Here is a 19,998-nt window from a genome sequence, read left to right on the forward strand (position 1 = left end):
TACGCTGAAGTTTATTAACCATACAGCTCTGGTTTTCCTTTCTCAAAGGCATGAAAGAATTTGGTTGGTGGCAAATTTGGTTTGTACACTTAAATTGCAACTTATTTGCAACATATTTCTTAACTCTCTAAGAGCCTTCGAAAATAGTTCTTCAATAAACAGAAGAAAAAGCGCTAACCTCCTAAATAGAAAAAGGCATGCAAATTAAAATACAATGAAAGCCTATTTTAACCTATCGAATTAAACATCGTAATTAAAAAGATGACAGAAATGTGATGAGATCAGCTTCCAAAAAGCTATCTGGCAAAATTTACCAAGTACCTCTGGGGCTGTGAATCTACTTCAGGATTCTATCGTGAGGAAGTAATTAGACATGTGATCAAAGATTATCTTCACTTCTCAGTAACAACAACAAAAATTAAAAATAACCTTAAGGTTACTAGTATGGGAGAGGTTAAAAATACTACATATACCCACATTAACAAATGTTATAAAGCCATAAAACACATTTTACAAAAATATTAAATAAAAATGGAAAAGTACTCATGATAGAATATATTCAGTAGAAAAATACAATGTCAAATGAATTCAGAAAAATGTTTCTTTTTTTCTCAAATTCCTTTTCACCATGTTTCATATTTTTATAACATACAGATAGGATATATAAAGTCATGGTTACTATAAATATTAAAATAGTAGTGTCTACCTTTGGTTGGTGCATTATAGATTATTTTAATTTTTTTTTTTTTTTAGACTTCCCAATATTTTTTCTTTTTAAGAATAACGGTTGGATCTTACTTTTATAAGTTGAAAAAAAAATGCATGACTGGAAAAAGACATCTCCAGGACTTGAGCAAAAGCTAAATGGTACAGGCAATACTCATGAAAATGCATGCACATGACAGGACGCTCCCTGTTGGCACATACTTCTGGATTCAAACAGCACCGAGTCCACCAAAGGTTTATAACGGGGCTTGTTTTCAAGGAGGAACAATGTAGAAGAAGATGATTTGGATACCCTGATCTCATGAATTATCATTCAATGTGGTTTCATAAAGGCCAAAACGATGTACACTGATCAACCCGCTTCAGGTCCTATTTTCATTTCTTTGGTGTACAGGTGACCCGTGAACGCCACGGGTCTGAACTATGGGGGTCCCACTTACACATGCATTTTCTTCTGCCTCCGCCACCCGACACAGCAAGACCAACCCCTCCTCTTGCTCTTCCTCAGCCTAGTCCATGTGAAGATGAGGAGGATGAAGGCCTTCATCATAATTATTCACTTCCACTTTATGAATAGTGTTAATATATTCTGTCTTCCTAATAACTGTCTTAACATTCTCTTTTCTCCAGCTTACTATATTACAGGAATACAGTATGCAATAGATATACAAAATACATGCTGATAGGCTGTTTTATTCATAGGGCTTCCAGCCAACAGGAGGCTACTAGTAGTTAGGTTTTGGGGTGGTCAAAAGTTACACTTAGATTTTTGACTGCAAAGGGGGCTGGCACCCCAACCTCTTAGTTGTTTAACGGTCAACTGTATTATCATGAGACCAGTTTTATTCTTTAAGATGCGTGGTGCTGGACCAGAAAGCATTCCGGATTTAGAATGAGAAAATGTAATTTTGAGTCCTGCCTTGCTGTGCTCTTACAGGTCAAGTCCTTAACCTCTCTGGGTATCTTTCCCTATGAAGATTATGGAGCTGATGATACCATCCCTGATTTCATGCACCAAATAAAAGTGTATGTATAAAATCATTCTAGCTTCAAATGTCACTGATCATTACATTTTAATAATCCCCTAAAAACATTTATTTGTCTCCTGTTCCTATATTAAGACTAATTTATCTCCATGTTCCAAGGTGAGGAACAGGTGAAGGGAATGAAAAACTGCCCGTTTAATGCCTTTCCTGGCGTAAGTACCAGTAAGAAAGCAGGAAGAAATATCCCCGGAGGAAACACTTGGCCTGCCCTGGCTCACACCAGAGGAGTCTGAGAGAGGGTCTCACGCCCAGTGACATGAGGTCCCCCTATGAGAGACCCTCATCTTCAAGTGCGGAAACAGAGAGGGAATGAATAAGCCATCCACTGTGACCTGTGCCCTGTGACTCTTCTGGGATCGATGCCCCTAGAATTATTTGTCTTTTGGGGGGAAAACTATGAAAAACAGTGGCAGAGTCAGCAGACCTTTCCCTTTGATGCCAGAAATAGACTTTACTTGGTTGGAATCATGAAATCAACAGATTCACAAATGAATAAAATCAGTGCAAATGTTATCATCTAAATCTAGTTTACCATTTATTCTAAACACAACTGAATTTCAAAATATTCAAGACGGTCGATGAAAAAAAAATCCAAATTCTGAGTAGGAAAGAGCCTACCATTTATACTGCTAAATCTCCAGATCCTTTGTATTATCTTGGTCTCAAAATGATCTGGACAAAGAAAGGAAGGATATGAAAAAATCTTTTTAAAAATTAATTTAATTCTACTTCTTAGTGATATAAAGTGAAGCAACAGTTCCTACTTAGTATTGCAAAAAACCTAGAGAAAACCAAACTTGCTTCTTTTACATGCAATTCCTAATCATTTCACATATTTTAAAATGATAAATAACATTTCTCCAATAAATATATTCATGTCATTGTTGTTGTTATATAAAAACAAAGCAACCACCTCCTACAAATAGCCACTTTTTTACTGCAAGATAGCACCTTGCAATTCTTAACACAAAAATTTCTGGAAATAAACTAGACATTTGGCCCCAAAGGCTTAAGTCACAGCATTTCTCATCAGGATGATTAATCTTTACAAAAAGGCAGGAAAACAAGACAGGGCCGCCCACTTTGACATTTTCATTCTTTGAAAAAAAAAATCCCAATGTAGTTCACGAACTGGAACCACCATTTATAAAAAGTAGGTAACCCTGAGTGCGTGTTGATTATAAGATTAACCAGATCATTATCGTTCTCATTCTTTGCATTGAGAAAACTGTACTGACATTAAAAAGTGGTACTAGCATAGTTTTACTGAGAAATCTGATAAACCTTTGCCCAGGAACCAATCAACCTGAACAACAAGGTTACTTCATTTTTTCCTTTTCTGCTTAGTTGAAAAAAATATAAACAACAAAGTGTAACATTAAAAAGAAAACTCACTCCATTAATTTCTACTGGACTCCCTTTTGCCCAACCTTTCTGCATGCAGTGATTGGAGAGTGGGGAGGACATATCTTTCAGGTAGGATGCAGAGCATCCTGCAGCTGTTCTGAGCCAGCGGCTGTGTGTGCAGGCGTGCATGCACAAAGCAGCAAAGCAAAAGCATCCTTGAGGTCATACAGAAAGGGAGAGAGGAAGGAGAGGTGTGAATACGCAGGAAGAGGTTTTTCTGCAGGCTCAGGGAGTTTGCTGCTGGCTGTATCTAAAGCGTTCACCTAAAAGGAGTCAAATATGAGATAATTCTGAAAGATCTGGGTTTGCTGCCTTTCCCTCCTTATTTTCTTCCCTCACTTTTGAACAGCTCAGGTGAGGAGTAAACCGGCTGTAACCTTGAGGGAGCTCTGCTCTAGAGAAAAGAAAAGGGTATTAAATTAACCATTCAAGGTGAACCATGGGAAGGAAGGGAATCATCCAAAGCTTTAGCAGGGTGAAGGCGGGGAAGCAGTGTGGGTGTGGGGGCGGCACGCAGAGGGAATGGGCACTGCTAGCAGAACACAGGCTAGGAAACAGCTTGAAAACTGAGCTGGTAAAACCACCGACTTGTGCGTTTTACATGAACTCGCTTACCTGTGTGATTTTTTCTATTCCCTGGAAGTTGTGCTTTTCAAAATGTTCTGCGATATTTAGGAAGGTGTGACGTTCTAGATAGCAGCAATTACTTAGGACTATCAAAAGGCGCTGTTCCTAAAGGCAAAACAAATGTTTAGAAAATCACCTTTATGGTGCCAGAGAGAATAGCTGATTAACACTTGTCAAGTTTAACTATAATCTCTGCTCTTTAACGTCAATATCCAATGCTTTGCTTTTCTTGGCTGCTTCTTTCCCAATATTATAACATAAAGAGAAACACAGTAAAATCCTGCAACTCTACTATTTGCTTATAATTACATGCAATATACTAAAGAATCAAATATTTCCTTTAAGACTTAACAGCTTGGATGGAAAAACAGATTGAGAAAATCCCATTAACTAGGATCAGCTGGGAACTGGGATCAGTGTTGCTTATGGAAAGTGTTCTACTATATTGTTTACTTAATACTTTGTATACAAGAAAAGGCTACAGGAATATTTTTAATAACTAATTACAGTTAAAATGTAGAAACTATTATAAAGTAGTTTATAAATTTTTATAACCTGGAAGAGAATTATACTGCCATATATCTGTATGATGGGCCCCTTTAAATACCTTCGGGCATTAAGAATTGCTTGTGTTTGCAGAAGAAAACAAGGAATAATCTCCCTCTAACAGGGAGTGAGGGTCACTGAGAGTGGAGGACTCCACCTTAGGACATGGTCAGTGTTGCCAAGAGGAAGGGGTACAAGTCAGTTACTTCTACATTCTCCAGGGTTCTGTCCACCTAAAGTAATTTCTTACGAAAACTACCAGACACAAATGCTGATAAACACAGTGTCCTTTCACAGTTCAAGACTACCTGGTAAATAAAATTCCAGGAATTGCCCTTTTGCTGCTGGTGCGGTTCACCGAGGCACCCAACCCGTGCTCCCGCAGGCAGGCGGGCCTTCTCTGGAACAACTTTGACTAATCTAGAGCCTTGAGTTAGATCCTTTGACTAAACCTTTGGCAAAAAACACTTTCCATCACATACTCTGCATGCTCTTTCTGTGCATAACCAGAATAACTTACAGGAAAGTAATTCGATATAGTCAATGTGGAAAGAGCTTCCTATTTTTTTTGGATATGTGAAAAAAGATAACATCCTTGAATTTAGTCGCCAAGAGTATTTTATATCCCCCAATAATTTCATTCAGCTCAGCAGTTTCCAAAAACTTTCTAGATTCTTTTATTTTGAATGTCCCCATCTTTATTTCTGGCAGAGTGTGTAGCCTGTTCACTACCTGTTTCTAGTCATCAACAAACGTAAGTAAAAGGCCTAGGGAGTATTAAAGGATCTTCAAACAAGCGAACGGCCTTGAGTTACTCTATGGCTAGGAAATGGGGTATAAGACAAGGTAAATAGGGTTGTATTATGTATGATACTCCTCCACGTTTCGTGAATAAACGGCCAGAAGGAAAACAGTGAATAAGCACTGGAAACTCGCCCAGGTGAGGGAGGGACGAGGACACTACATTCCCCTCCAGTCCCTGCGCCTGGAGTCACCATGACGCAGTCCCTGTAAGGACAAGGAGTAAGTAAACCTCACATTTCATCAGCTGCCTTCAACATGCTGTTCGCCTCAAAAACCTCAGCTGGTTGCTCAGTTTTGAAAATCAATCCTTAGTTACTTTTTCCTTCCAGAGTCAAGTCTCCTTATCTAGCAGACCTGAGCCTGCCACATCTTCTCTGCCCTGTAAATTCTCTTTGTTTTTCTCATTGTAATTTGCATGGCTCTTAAAAAACAGAAAAGCTATTTGAGTGATTTAAAGTCTTCCTCCTATAAGCACATTTGTTGCTCAAATGTAATCATTCAGATGCAATAAAAGTGGAAAGAAAAACTGAACAGCACAGACTCTGGACCGTGGATGACTAGTCAAAAGCTTATTAACAACTAAGATGGAGACGCACATTTGAAAACAACCCCGCCCATCAAATGTAGCACGTGCAGGTGATGAATATGGTCTTAGATTATTTCAGTGATCCCCCCAGCATCTCTGTGACGCAGGTCACCATCACAGTTCTGTTCAGGAGAACCCGCTCAGTGATGTGCCTGAGGTCACACAGGATGCGAACCAGTGTCTTCTGACTCCCAATCTAGATACCTTCCTTACCACAGCTGCTTCCCTTCTGGATAACAGAACGAGACCCTAAGAAGATCGCACCACATCTAATGAGATAGCTTTCAATGAAGAATACAGAGGAACTGAATTTGGTCACAAAAAAACACTGGAGACGCAGGAGAGAGGAGGCCCTGCAACCTGCAGAGACACATGTGAGGTGCCTGGGGGAATAGCTGAGAATAGGCTCAATGTGAGTCAGCTGAGAGCTGCCGCGTCACAGGGAGTCCAGGGCTGACTCCTGTGCTCCACCCACTGGAAGAGGCACAAGAGCAGGACCACCCCAAGTGCAGGGACACAGCACACCAGGAGGGAGTGCCTGAGGATTCAGAGTGCCAGCAAGGGGAAGACTCCAGCAGCCTCCATTCGGGAGGCCCTCTCCTGCAGCCCTGTCTCCACAGGACTCCCCTAGCCCGCCGCATTTCCATGCTCCACAAGCCCCTCAGCCCTTGAGGCTGCTAAGCATTCCTTTGTTTAAATGGGATTTTCCATCCCTCTCAGGAGTGCTGCTCTATCTGGATTTCCTTCTGTCTCTCTGATTAACCCTTTTCAGGGCAAACTGAGGCTCTCTGCTACTGGTGAGCCCATAAATACCGGCACCCTCAACATTATTTTTATATATTTGGCCCTTCTCTCATTCAGTGGGGGTAGGGTTCCCCAGCTTCCCTCGCTTTCTCTCTGCGCCCTGTTGGAGGAGCACAGAGTGCCCTGGCGGCTCTGACTGGGCCAGCTGACCGCCTTCCCCTGCAGGCTTGCACCCAAGTGGGGACCCTGACCTCCCAGGCACTGATGAAGCTCTTTAAGCTATAGCAGGAAACACAGAGATCAACCACGTTGCTAAATAGCAGAAATCAGCCCCGCCCTGAGGCAAATGCTTTAAACCCTCCCATGAAGTCCACACCCAGGCCCCCTCACTGCCGACATACCTAGGCAGGACGTGGCTCCCTGCTGTTCCTTGTGAGGACCGAGTGCCGCCCCCTCTGTGTGTCGTTCCCTAATGCTTTGCACTGATCACCCTGCATTTCAAGCTTCTTGCTTTGGAAGGCCAGCTGACCTCATTTTGGGGTGGCTCGGGATGGCCCGCCACCACTCTTGGGGTGACTCCACCTGCAATTCTGGGTGAACAGAAGAACCAGCATTTTTCTTTTGTTCAGCCAGAATTCTTGGTGTTCTTATCTACTCCCAGGCCTTATATATTGCTTATGTACTGCTGATTCACAAATCTGTATCTACATTTCTCTCCTGGGATCTAAACAAGGACATTCAATCACCCACTGGATATCTCTACCTGTACGTCACCCATTCAACAACAACAACCAAAAACCCAGGTCCTCGTGAGCCTGTGTTTTCCCTGAATTTCCATCTCAGTGATGGTATCATTCTCTACCTAGTCATCCAAGGAATTGAATCTAGAATAATTTTTTAAATTACTTTGACCAAACTGTATTTTTTCTAATATACCAAATCCCTTATTTAGGTATTCATACTTACATATATAGTAGAACATTTGGGTCAAACAGTTTTACCTTGAGACAGACACAGACCACACACACACACACACCCCCTTCAAACTCATGACAAACCAGAGAGGGTTATTTATTATTATTATTATTATTATTTTTCTGAGATGGAGTCTCACTCTGTCACCCAGGCTGGAGCACAGTGGAGCCATCTTGGCTCACTGCAAGCTTCTCCTCTTGGGCTGAAGCGATTCTCCTGCCTCAGCCTCCCGAGTAGCTGGGATTACAGGCACCCGACACCACACCAGACTAATTTTTGTACTTTTGGTACAGACGAGGTTTTGCCCTGTTGGCCAGGCTGGTCTGGAATTCCTGATCTCAAGTGATCCACTTGCCTCGGCCTCCTAAAGTGCTGGGATGACACACATGACAACCGTGCCTGGCCAGAAAGGGTTATTTTATTTATGACAGCTAGAGTTTGAGTTTCAACAGATGAATTTATACACATGATAATATATGTTTGTGAATCTCCTTAAATACATGTATACATTTTAAAAAGTGTGTGTGTATATATACATATGTATATATGCAGTGTATGCATACATCTGTTTGTGTATAAGTGTGTGTGTGTGTGTGTATCTATTTGAGGCTGTGCTCAAATAAAAGGCTACGATGGAACTTATAGAAATAAAACAGAGAAAAGCAGAACTACTCTGGTTGAAGAGGCAGGAGCTGTGAGGGGGTGGGCATCCTTGTCCTCTGCCTGCTCCCCAACCCACCCTGGCAACTCTCAAGCACCAGGAACTACAAGGGCACCCATTTAACACTCGGAAACCACACAGATGCAGACAGTATATGAAATGACTGACACTGCAACTCCAGCTAAAAGTGTTAATTGTGAAATTCATATAAATTATACTTTCCTGAAAATTTCACATAATAGAGCTCCAAAGCACAGCACAGTGTCCTATACCACGTGCTATAGCAAGGATGCAGGAACACAGTCATTAGATTTGCGAAATTGTTGTTACACAGTTTTAAAATGGTTTACTTTCTAGTTATTGTCTGACTTACTGAGGTCAAGCTGAAGTCTTCATGGATACTTCCAAACAAGTCAGGGGAAGAAACATCAACAGAGAGACTGAACGTAGAAGCAAGTAGGAACAGTTACAAATAAAGCACTCAAATTCAAAAATGCAATGAACTATACGCAAATTTAAACATGCAATGAATTATATGGAAAACATTTGGTGAAAGTCACATAACTTTTTTTTTTTTTTTGAGATGAAGTCTTGCTCTTGTCCCCCAGGCTGGAGTGCAATGGCGCGTTCTTGGCTCACTGCAACCTCCTCCTCCCGGGTTCAACCCATTCTTCTGCCTCAGCCTCCTGAGTAGCTGGGATTACAGGCGCCCGCCACCATGCCTGGCTAATTTTTATATTTTTAGTAGAGACAGGGTTTCACCATGTTGGCCAGGCTGGTCTCAAACTCCTGACCTCGTGATCCGCCTGCCTCGGCCTCCCAAAGTGCTGGAATTACAGGCGTGAGCCACCACGCCCGGCCAGAAACTTTTAGTAAGTGTTTTAGACTTAACAGTTAACAGCTCAAAGAAGGGACTATGGATAATCTGTTAACATGGGCAACATGACATTTAATCCATAATATTAGGGATCCGACTAACAACCAATTCCTGGTGAAATAATGAGCTAAAAATATGAAATCAAATCAAAGAAAACCTAGAAGAATTAAAAACTTATTGGGTCTCTAGGGAGGTGATAGTTTTATATACTGAAAAGCAAAAGCCAAAACCAGTAAATAGACAATCATGGATAAATTCCCAAATTGTCAACTGAAGATATAAGAGGCATTTATTTCAGTATTATCTGTGTCAGAGCATAAAGTACACAGAAGTTACACATGCCAAGTATAATTCAGAAAGAACGGATTTCTTAAAAAAAAAACCAGCACTTTACAATGCTGTCCTATACAACAGCATTATAAAAGAATTACCATATGGATTTGTAAACATCAAGAGTTAACATGTGTCCACTGGAGCTCCAATAACTAAGCCTGACATAATTCTACCAACATGCTTAGTCTCTAGCAAGAGTAATGGTGCCTCCCCCTAACACCAGAATTGTAAAAATCATCAACTAGGAGTTACATATTTACATTTAACACTTTATTATTTATAAAACCTGTTCTTTGGATAATTAATAAGCTAATCATGTCTTCAATTTGCTTGATTTGTCTCTAATAAGGCAAAGATGAGTTGAAAAGATAAACTATGGAAAGAATATAGGTCGAATATAAAAAACAACTATTACTTCGATATGAACAATCTTTCTTTCTTACTGGAAGTCTTAGGATATAAGACCAAGCATAAAACTTGAGCCCGTATTTTTAATTCTCTTAAATGCATTAATGAGATTAATTTAATTTTTACTTACTGTGTAGTATCTATATCTGCATCAGGCTTGGTGCTCAACTGTTCCAGACAGTATATAAAAACCTAAGTGAAAACATAAGTTTCAGAACTCTCAGAGGAATGAACTCCTAGACATTAATCTATTTGGACATTAAAGATAACTTTACATAAAGTAGAATTATATATCTCATTAGTGGTGTGGTGTTGTGTGCATGTATGAATATGTGTATATACTGTATATGCTCCATTAATGACAGAAATATATATCCCAGCCATATCTATCACATAAGTAATAGACAATTAGAAGTGCCTAGGTTTTGATCAATTATTAAGTTTGTAAAGATATATTCCGGAAAAAGACTTTCTCTTATTCATTCACCCACATTCTCAACTTTATGTGCCTGCAAAGCACTGGTCCCAATAACAATACTTTATACCCTAGATATAATGTGAACAACTAAATATCATTTAATTTATGTTGTGCTCTAACAGAATACATAGAAAGTACCAAGATAACACAAAAAAGGGGAGCATAACATAAATGAAACATTTGGGTATTGCTAAAACAAGTTGGAATTAATCTTACATTAAACTTTGTTACCCACTTACCTTAAACTATTATGTACACAGACAAGATGAAAAAAGAATACATATTTGGTGAACGTCATCTGCAGATTATAAATAGGAGAGGGGTTGACTGATACTTAGTATTATTTGAGGCTTTGAGCATTACTGCTTTCTATTATTACCTGCATTATATTGATGCTTAGCTGGCAAACCTCCTCCTGTGTTTTAGGTTGTTGGAAGACCTGTAAGGAAGAATTTTGATGAAAATTTTTGGACTTTGCTAAGAAAAGGTTTTTGTATATGAAGTTAGATATGAACAGTTAAAACGTGGAACGCTGCTGTAGGAGTGGTGCCCTTCCTATAAAAGGAGGCGTGTGAAGAGTGGGCCTACTGGGAGGTGTTCCTTACTGTAGTGACTTGGGCTGGAGAAGACAACACAGTCCTGGGCTGATGGTCAAGAGCCAGGCCCATCAGTAGCTGTCCACAAAGTGCTATCACTGTAACCACTCCACCTACAACACCTGCACTCACACTTTAACTTGCATCGGCCTGGCTTGGAATCAGAAATCAGCACATTTACGCAGTTAAACTAAATGGAACAAGCAAGCGAAGAGGGAGAAAAGATCTTGCAATACGATGAGTCAAAAATTTACAACTATGATTCCCAAGGCTCCCTGGGAAACTGGAGTCCAGGCGGAGCTGGAATACTTACACTGGCCTCTCCCGGCTTGCACTCCAGAACCCCCTTCAGTGACTGCAGAGAACACACGATGCACTGTTCAAACTGACACGGCTGAAGGGAAAACAGCATATTGTAAAACTCAAAAATGAGCACTGGCTGTGAAGACATGTTTAACACAAGCGAATATGGCCCCAAGCCCCACATTTTCCAGATTAATGGAATGGAACAGAAACACGGTCTGAAAAGCAATCTCCTAGTCATTGAGTTTCAGAGGTTTGGCATATGTTTTGTACTTCGTATTTTAGAATGAATCAATCTTGAGACTCCAAAGTATATCTAATTCAACTAAAATAAAACTCAGATATGACTAAAAATTTTCTTCAAAATTCTACTCTTCTAAGAGGCCAATATACAACGAGGAGCAGATATAATGAGTTTATATTTTGAATGCTAATTCTGAAATATATTCTGGGATAAGCTGAGTCTCCTAGATCTTCCACATCTCTGGAACTGTTAAACAAAATTCAATGATAATAATAATGACCTAGAGGATGTACAGGATCTTTATATCAGCTAGATTGTAAACAGTCATTTTCTGTCTACATTAAGTCAGAAAATGAAACCTGAAAATATGCCCAACCAATGGCATTTCAAGATAAGCTAGAATGAATCTTAGCTCCTAAGAGTGTTTAAGTTTTCACTTTGTGCCAGGAACTACTCTAGGTTAAGGAAGATACAGGAATAAGTAAGACAGAATTCTCACTATGTGTATATTTCAGGCAGAAGACACGATCATGAAAGTCAAAGTTGACAAAATGGTTAAAAAAAGTATAGAAATAAAATAATTAAAATAGTAAGTGTCATGAATAAAAGAAGTAGAATTTGGCCGGGCGCAGTGGCTCACGCCTGTAATCCCAGCATTTTGGGAGGCTGCGGCGGGCGGATCACGAGGTCAAGAGATCGAGACCGTCCTGGCCAACATGGTGAAAACCCATCTCTACTAAAAATACAAAAATTAGCCAGGCGTGGTGGCACGCACCTGTAGTCCCAGCTACTCGGGAGGCTGAGACAGGAGAATCGCTTGAACCTAGGAGGCGGAGGTTGCAGTGAGCCAAGATCGCGCCACTGCACTCCAGCCTGGGTGACAGAGAGAGACTTCATCTCAAAAAAAAAAAAAAAAAAAAGAAAAGAAAAGAAGAAGAACTGAGAGAACAATCATGATGGGGGATCGGCTGTAAATAGGATGGTCACAGAAGGCCCCCAAGACTGTGAGAACATTGATGCTGAGACGGGAAGGGCAAGAGGGACCAGCCCTTTGAAGGAACAGGGAAGGAGAGGAGCAAGTTCTCAGAGGACGACAGTGTACCCACCCCGCAGAGTGGGCAAGAAACCAGTGGGAAAGCAGGAGCACAGGAAGAGCAGCGTGTCAGAACCACCAAACATGAGCACAGGTCTTGAGAGATGGGGTAGGCGGCCGGGCTTCATCCGGAGCAGCGAGACACGGAAGGCTCAAGGCTCAACCAAGCAGTTGTGTGCAAAACACTGGGACTGAGAACCTCTCTTCAACACATGCATTAATTTTTAAAAGAGTTTGGGAAAAAAACTGAAGAGAAGAAAGGAAGTGACATCTATATACATCTTTTAAAAAGACAAGTTTATTTTCTTATGGAAAGGAACCCAGACTTAATGAAAGCTATAACAGTGCCTCAGCTTTAATGTCATGTTATTACTGCACTTTGAAACCACCAGAGGGCATTATAAAGAATACTTAAAAGTGAAAGTACAAAAACAGTAATAAAATAAGAAATAGAGGATGAAATACCAACTGCACAGAAAGCATTTAAAGAGGCAAAATGTTTGTTAGGTTACTGACCTTACTCATCTAACCTACCCACCTCAGAAGGTATGAAAATTTAAGATGTTACAATGATAATTATTACTATAATATTGACAATCGAATCTGAAATTCAACCGTGGGCCATTGAATGTTGATGTTTGGCCAGGTGTGATGGCTCACGCTCGTAATCCCGGCACTTTGGGAGGCTGAGGCGGGTAGATTGCTTGAGGTCAGAAGTTCGAGACCAGCCTGGCCAACATGATGAAACCCCATCTCTACTAAAAATACAAAAAATTAGCTGGGTGTGGTGGTGCGTGCCTGTAGTCCTAGGTACTCAGGAGGCTGAGGCAGGAGAATCACTTGAACCAGGGAGGCGGATGTTGCAGTAAGCCGAGATCATGCCACTGCACTCCAGCCTGGGTGACAAGCGAGACTCCGGCTCAAAAAAATTAAAAATTAAAAAAATAAATAAGTAAATGTTGATGTTCATGTGTGGTTGTTTAGATTTCTTCTATTAAAATTTGGACTCAACTTTCTTATTAATTTTATTTTTATACCCACACTAATATAATAAGTAGAAACAGAATACTAGAAAGTTCAATGAGTGCTTTCAGTTGAACCGGGAGTAGGTGATAGTCTACACATTCACTATTTCTTTTTTCTCAAAAGAAATAGTTCTATCTCTGTGTATTGTCAGTGAGTCATCCAATTTAGATGACTGTCAAAAGTTATCACAAATCATTCCAGTTCTTCTGAAAGAAGAAAATTCTCAGAATCTCAGAATTATCCAAATTGAAAAGAGGCAGAAACCATTTTCAGCATGAGAAGAAAACAGGATGCTTTCGAGTGAGCTGTTTCTGAGCTCTGAAGCAAAGCTCTAATCAGAGAGAATGCCTCAGCCGAGGGACAGTCATAGTGAGGCAGTGCTTGACCTTGATGTCCTCAATGGGATAAGCAATGGGATTATCCCATTAAGGGATATCTAATGTTTAGAAAAATGGGATTTTCTAAACATTGATTCACATTTTCTCTTAAGAGGTCCACGCGGAATAGCTAAAAAACTGACTCAGTGTTATCAGGTCTATTGTGGTAGGACACTTCTTCAAGGACCTCTGGCTAGACAATGTCTTGGCTGACTCCAGACGTGCTATTTCCTAGGGCTCATTCATTCGCAAGGTGCACTGGGGGTCAGTTCTTTCGTCCCTGCAGATAGTTATGTGGCTTGTGTGAGAGATCAAACATGAAATCAGTTATTTTATGGTTGCAGTTGCACTACTTAAAGTTTAAAAATAAACTACAAAGAAGCTTCTGAAGTAACTATTTCAGAGCATTTTCACAGAGGCTGATATACTACAATCAGGCAAACGAGGTCCGGAGGCTTCCAGGGAAGCACACACTGGCTGACCACGTGTACCCAAGGCACTGACCTGAAGAAGGACCTGAAGCCAATCCCTGTTTTATGGCTCAGAGTTACTGAATTGATGGCAGATTTAAGAATGAGGAATAGGACCCTGACAGCAGACTCTGCCTTCTCAAACTGAACATATAATTTTTTTCCATTTGCACATAACTGACTTGAGGCAGGTATGTCTAACCTGCCTGCACCTGCTTCATCTCGGGCAAGTGATTCAGTGGATGGTGGCCCAATGATCCCTTCTGGCCTGTCTTCAGGCTTGCTATGATCATTAGGATAGGTCTATAGAAAAGAGCTCTGAACACAGTAAACTTCATGTATTATTATCATAGTAGCCCAGTGATCACAAGTATTAATTTAACAAATAAAAATCCTTTATGTTTGTCCAGAGCTTTGCAGTTTACCAGGTGCTTTGGTCCACAGTATCTCATTGTATCCTAACCCACATCACTGTGAAGATGTGTTCCGCTCCTTGTTTACAGACTAAGACTCTAGGGTCAGACAGACTACACGGCTTCTTTAGGACCGCACGGAAGATTGAAGTAGGTTCTGATTCCAAATCAAGTGCAATAAGTTTTCCCTTCACACCAGTGCTGTCCGATAGGTGTATAATGTCAGCCACAAACAGAAGCCATGTAAGAAATCTTAGATTTACCGGTAATCACATTTTAAAAAGCTTTTAAAAAATAAACCCATAAAGTCAATTTTCATATAATCTATTTAATGCAGTCTATCCAAATATTATTATTTCCCAGGTAGTGCATGTAAAACGTGGAGATGGTTCACATTCTGCCTTTTGTGCAGGTGGTGCAGGTCCATACCTTTCTCTAAAGATTTAGTGTGAGGGAGAATTAGCTATAGACTAGTCACTATTTAAATACAAATAATTGTGACGAATAGAAACCCAATCGATTAAAATTTTCTTTCTTTTTTTTTTTTTGAGATGAGAGTTTTGCTCTTGTTGCCCAGGCTGGAGTGCAATGGCACGGTCTCGGCTCACTGCAACCTCTGCCTCCCGGGTTCAAGTGATTCTCCTGTCTCAGCCTCCCAGGTAGCTGGGATTACAGGCATGTACCACCGTGCCTGGCTAATTTTTGTATTTTTAGTAGAGACAGGGTTTCACCATGTTGGTCAGGCTGGTCTCGAACTCCTGACCTCAGGTGATCCGCCCGCCTGAGCCTCTCAAAGTGCTGGGATTACAGGCATGAGCCACAGCACCCGGCCCAATTAAAATATTTTTATTAAAAATAAAGCATTTAAAATAGAATCTTAATTGACTTATTAAAAATAATAAACTTCCCTAACTCATTTCAAGCATGATTTAATTTGCAAATAAGCATTGCTTTTCTAAATCACCTTGTTATATATAAAGTAAGGTACAATGATATATTAACTTAAGATAGGACCTTGAACTTTGGAGGAATAGAATGAGTCAGAAATTCCCCAGCCCCCAGAAGAAGACAGTCCATGGGAAGTACAGTCTGCCCTTCATGCCCCAGGTTCTGCCTCTATGAATTCCACCAACGGTGGAACTGGCTGGATAGAGAGTCCAAGGATATAGAAAGCCAACTTTTAGGGGCTTGAGAGTCCTCAGATCTTGGTATATGAAGGGATCTGGAAGCAGCCTTCGCTGAGGATACCAAGGCACGACTATATAGAAATTCAAGGGAATTTAAAAATACTGTGCAGGATCATTGTTTCCTGACAGCCTGACTCATCACTGGTTTGTAAATCTGGGCAAGTCAAGACCATTTCATTCTAGTTTCCTTATCTGAGGCAGAAACTGCTAGTTGCCTCCTAGGATTGCTATCTTTTTTTCTTTTTTTGACAGAGTCTCGCTCTGTCACCAAGCTGGAGTACAGTGGCGCGATCTCGGCTCACTGCAATCTCTGCCCCCTGGGTTCAAGTGATTCTCCTGCCTCAGCCTCCTGAGTAGCTAGGATTACAGGCGCCCACCACCATGCCCAGCAAAATTTTGTATTTTTAGTAGAGACGGGGTTTCAGCATGTTGGCCAGGATGGTCTCGCTCTTGACCTCATGATCCGCCCGCCTCGGCCTCCAAAAGTGCTGGGATTATAGGCGTGAGCCACCGCACCCAGCCTATCCTTTTTTCTTAATAAGGTAAGACAGAAAACAGGAGCAGCCACGTGCTCTCCCGACCTCTGTTGCCAACAGGGACAGGCATGGAATGTGTTCCGACCAATTAGATGGAGGAGAGTTGCAAGTTATGGCTCCTGGGAGGGGACTGGACTTTCTTCCTGGCAGCAGCCAGGCCACGAGTGACCACGAGGCCAGCCTGAGTAGAAGGCAGTGTGAAGGGTCACAGGGAAGAAGGATGGAGGCAGCCCTGGGCACTGACTGTGTGACCACGCTGCCAGGCTGCTGTGAGAGACAGAAGTCCCCCCCTGGTGAAAGCCACTGGGATGTGTCGGCCGCTGCCTGGCCATCGTCACTGGCACAGCCACCCACAGGACCGCGAGGGGCACCCGTGAAACAAGTGTGAAAACCCGTGAAATCATGAAGATGATTTTTAAACCTAAAAGTCCCAGCTGAAAAGATGAAGATTCTAGAAACAGGTCACAGTTGGCTGCCTGGCCTAAGAATGTATCTGCAGTGGTCTGTGGTGGTTGTTTTTGTTTGTTTGGTTTGTTTTGGCTTTGGAGCCAGCAACGTCATCTCTTCTATCCTGCTTTCCGGAAAAGCTCAAGTTGCTGAGTAATTTAGAATTGAGCATACTCTGTTTTTAAAAAAGTAATTCAAACAAAAATCGTAAGTTATACAGGATGAAAAAGGTCAAGTCTAAAAGAAACGCATTGTTCTCATTAATTTTTCAATATTTATGGTTCGTGTTAAGCAAAAATGTCTCTGAGAAGAAAACCTTTAAGAAGCTTCTATTTCTATTTAGAGCTGCAACACATGGAGCACATGCTCCCTATTAATATGATAAACTATTTATTTTAAATACACACTAATGACTAATAATTGAAAAGAACTTAAACTTACTAGAGAAGTCAGTCCTTCATTGTCAACAATCCAGTCTTCTTTTTCAGCTAATCTCTTTATTTCTATATGAGAAGAAGCACACAAATACTTTATTATAATTATCTCACTAAATTTTATACAGATTAAAAATGTATACAGGTTATGGTTTTTCATTGTTTTATATAGGTTTGTAAAAACTCGATGAAAGTAGGCAAAGAACATAATTTTGGTAGACTTGATGATTTAAGTACATATTGTTCACTGGATGATTCTACTAAGATATTAATGTGAATAAAAGTTTTTACTGTATAGCCCAATTTGGGGAATTCTAGGTTGGATTTAATGACAACTTGAGACAATCATTTATTACTTATTCAGGATTCTTCACAACACTAGGCATGTACAAAATAAGTCATACAGTATTTTTTTTCCTAAAATTTCTGATGAATAATTTGGCTGTTTTTTGAATCCTACAGATTCCTGACAAGGGCAATATGATTCTCAGTTGGCTAAGGGAATGCCACCTGCTCAAACCTTCGGCCTTGGGGCAGGCTCAGGTTCCTAGGTGAGGAGGAGGCAATCAACCAAGAGGGGAATCTCCAACTTCTCACCTGGGTTCCACTCCCTTCCCATTTACACAGTAGTGCCCACCAATTCTGCAGAGATGTAAGCTTCCTACCTAAAAAGCCAAGCCTGGTAGTAGATAGTAAAGGCCTGTGCCATTTTAGCAATGTTTATTTTTGAAAATATTTAATAACTAAAAGGTTGCTTTGTAAAGAAAACCTTTATGGTTTTTTTATGATTTTATGTAGAAAAGCCTGAAAAATTTAAAAAGTATAAAGAAAACAAGAATCATCTATAATTTCTGGAATCCAGAGAACCAACACTAACAGAGTTTCCTTTGATTGGACATCGATTTCTGTAAATTAAAATTTAAAAATATACATCCATATATTTTCAAAAGTGAGATCAGACTTTATGTACATTTTATACCCTATGTTTTCTCCTTAACATTTATCATAACAATATTCTTATATCTTTAAACATTTTCAAGTGTATCCATCTTAGTTTCTGCATGGTCTTAATTCTCAACAATACATCACAAAAAGAAAAAACACTCCATTGAGCAGCTAGAAATAAGATGAACTAATATATTCCAATTTCCAGAAGAGTAATTTTCCCTTGTTTTCAAGGATTTGGACACTGAAAGGAGGTGGCACATTCAGATAATCATTGCACAGTGAACGTCACTGATTTATCGAAACACACCTTCCGCCGTGTGCTGCAACGTGGCCATTACGCAACGTACTCGGAGATCCAAGATGAGATCCTGGATAGTCTGTAACAGGTCATTAGGAATTTCAAGGGCAGTCAACGATTCATGAGTAAGTCTGCGAACAAACACATCCAAACAGAAGTGAGCAGAGTGGGATCGCAAAGCAATCCCTAGCATCTCTTTCACTGTATAATCATTCCTCACGGAGCTTACGAGCTACAGCATTAGGCTGAAAACAGAAACAGACCACAACTGGGACTGTACTGTCAGAGTAATACTGAGTGAAACAACGGAGAAGATGCGTAAACTCAAGAACATTCTAGTCCAACACAAAAACCAGGAACAGTGAGGAGCTTAGCTGTCAGATGATGAACAGGAAACAGTGGAGGCAAAAGGACAAAAAGAAGAAAAAGAAGAATTTCTTCTTCACTGAATGTATTAATTTTTTCCAAAAAGTAAAAAAAAAAAAAAAAAGTAGGCCTTTCTCTGAGAATGTGTCCATACTCACCTTACGGTCTGGATGGCGTGAGCGAGCCACTGTCCGGACAGCTCGCACTTCACTTCCCAGCCTCCGTACTGCTTGGCTTCCCCATCCCGGATGCTGAGGGGAAGCAGGGCTCCGCGGGTCAGCTTCACCAGGGAGTGCATTACTTCCTGAATCATTTTCTAGAAAACCAGGAACAAGCATAACCACGTTCAAATGTGATTAATCGGGTTACATTAACTAAAAGATGCTGCCTGGGCAGTAATGGATGTCTTGAATACAAAGTGAGAAAGGAAAAACCCTACCCTGTGAAAAGGTCTACATACTTATCACCCTTACTCACCTTGAAATCATTTTGTCTTTGCCTTACATTCTTTGATCTTTCAATCTGGCCTGACTTCTCAGCAGTCTTAAAAATTAAAAAAACAAAATAAAACATATTAGAAATAATTTAAAAATAAGAAATGCTTTAGCACTTGTACATCAAGAGAACATTAAATATGGTTATAACTTGATTAAAAGAAATGCTTAAGACATAATCTATGTTTCTGATTAAAGAATGATTAATTAGAAAACCTTTCTTATCCCAATGAGAAGTTATTTATCTTTCTAAAACCTTTAAGTACAATTCCCATGAATGAATCCAATAATTAAGTTGAAACTACCGATTTTACAGGTGAATTTCATCTACCATTTTCACCAACGATGTCGTATGGTTAAACCATCAGGTATCATACCCACGACAACACTGTCAACATCATTTCTCATTAGCTAGTAAAGAAATCAAAGGAAGCCTAAACTCTGAAATCTGTCATTTTAGTTTTAAATACTATAAACTATGGCTCTTCCTTCAGACATTTCAGTGTAATTTAGGATAAAATACATTCTATCATTCTAGAATTAATTTT

The 19,998-nt window shown here is 40.3% G+C and overlaps 1 protein-coding gene across 6 annotated transcripts in view; it reads right to left on the reverse strand.

Annotated features, from left to right (window-relative positions):
* EXOC2 (exocyst complex component 2) overlaps positions 1 to 19,998 on the reverse strand; it is a 206,728-nt gene that overhangs the window by 58,711 nt on the left and 128,019 nt on the right. For all 6 annotated transcript variants that reach the window (XM_016954799.3, XM_063812742.1, XM_063812743.1 and 3 more), the window contains 9 exons: positions 19,434 to 19,499; positions 19,115 to 19,272; positions 18,600 to 18,721; positions 17,352 to 17,413; positions 11,128 to 11,208; positions 10,598 to 10,657; positions 9,871 to 9,932; positions 8,496 to 8,562; positions 3,795 to 3,911 (listed from right to left, as the gene is read on the reverse strand). In XM_016954799.3, the coding sequence (XP_016810288.1) occupies positions 3,795 to 3,911; positions 8,496 to 8,562; positions 9,871 to 9,932; positions 10,598 to 10,657; positions 11,128 to 11,208; positions 17,352 to 17,413; positions 18,600 to 18,721; positions 19,115 to 19,272; positions 19,434 to 19,499 (795 nt within the window). The remainder of the gene's footprint in view (positions 1 to 3,794; positions 3,912 to 8,495; positions 8,563 to 9,870; positions 9,933 to 10,597; positions 10,658 to 11,127; positions 11,209 to 17,351; positions 17,414 to 18,599; positions 18,722 to 19,114; positions 19,273 to 19,433; positions 19,500 to 19,998) is intronic.

Source organism: Pan troglodytes, chromosome 5 (genome assembly GCF_028858775.2).
Source record: "Pan troglodytes isolate AG18354 chromosome 5, NHGRI_mPanTro3-v2.0_pri, whole genome shotgun sequence".
NCBI lineage: Eukaryota > Metazoa > Chordata > Mammalia > Primates > Hominidae > Pan > Pan troglodytes.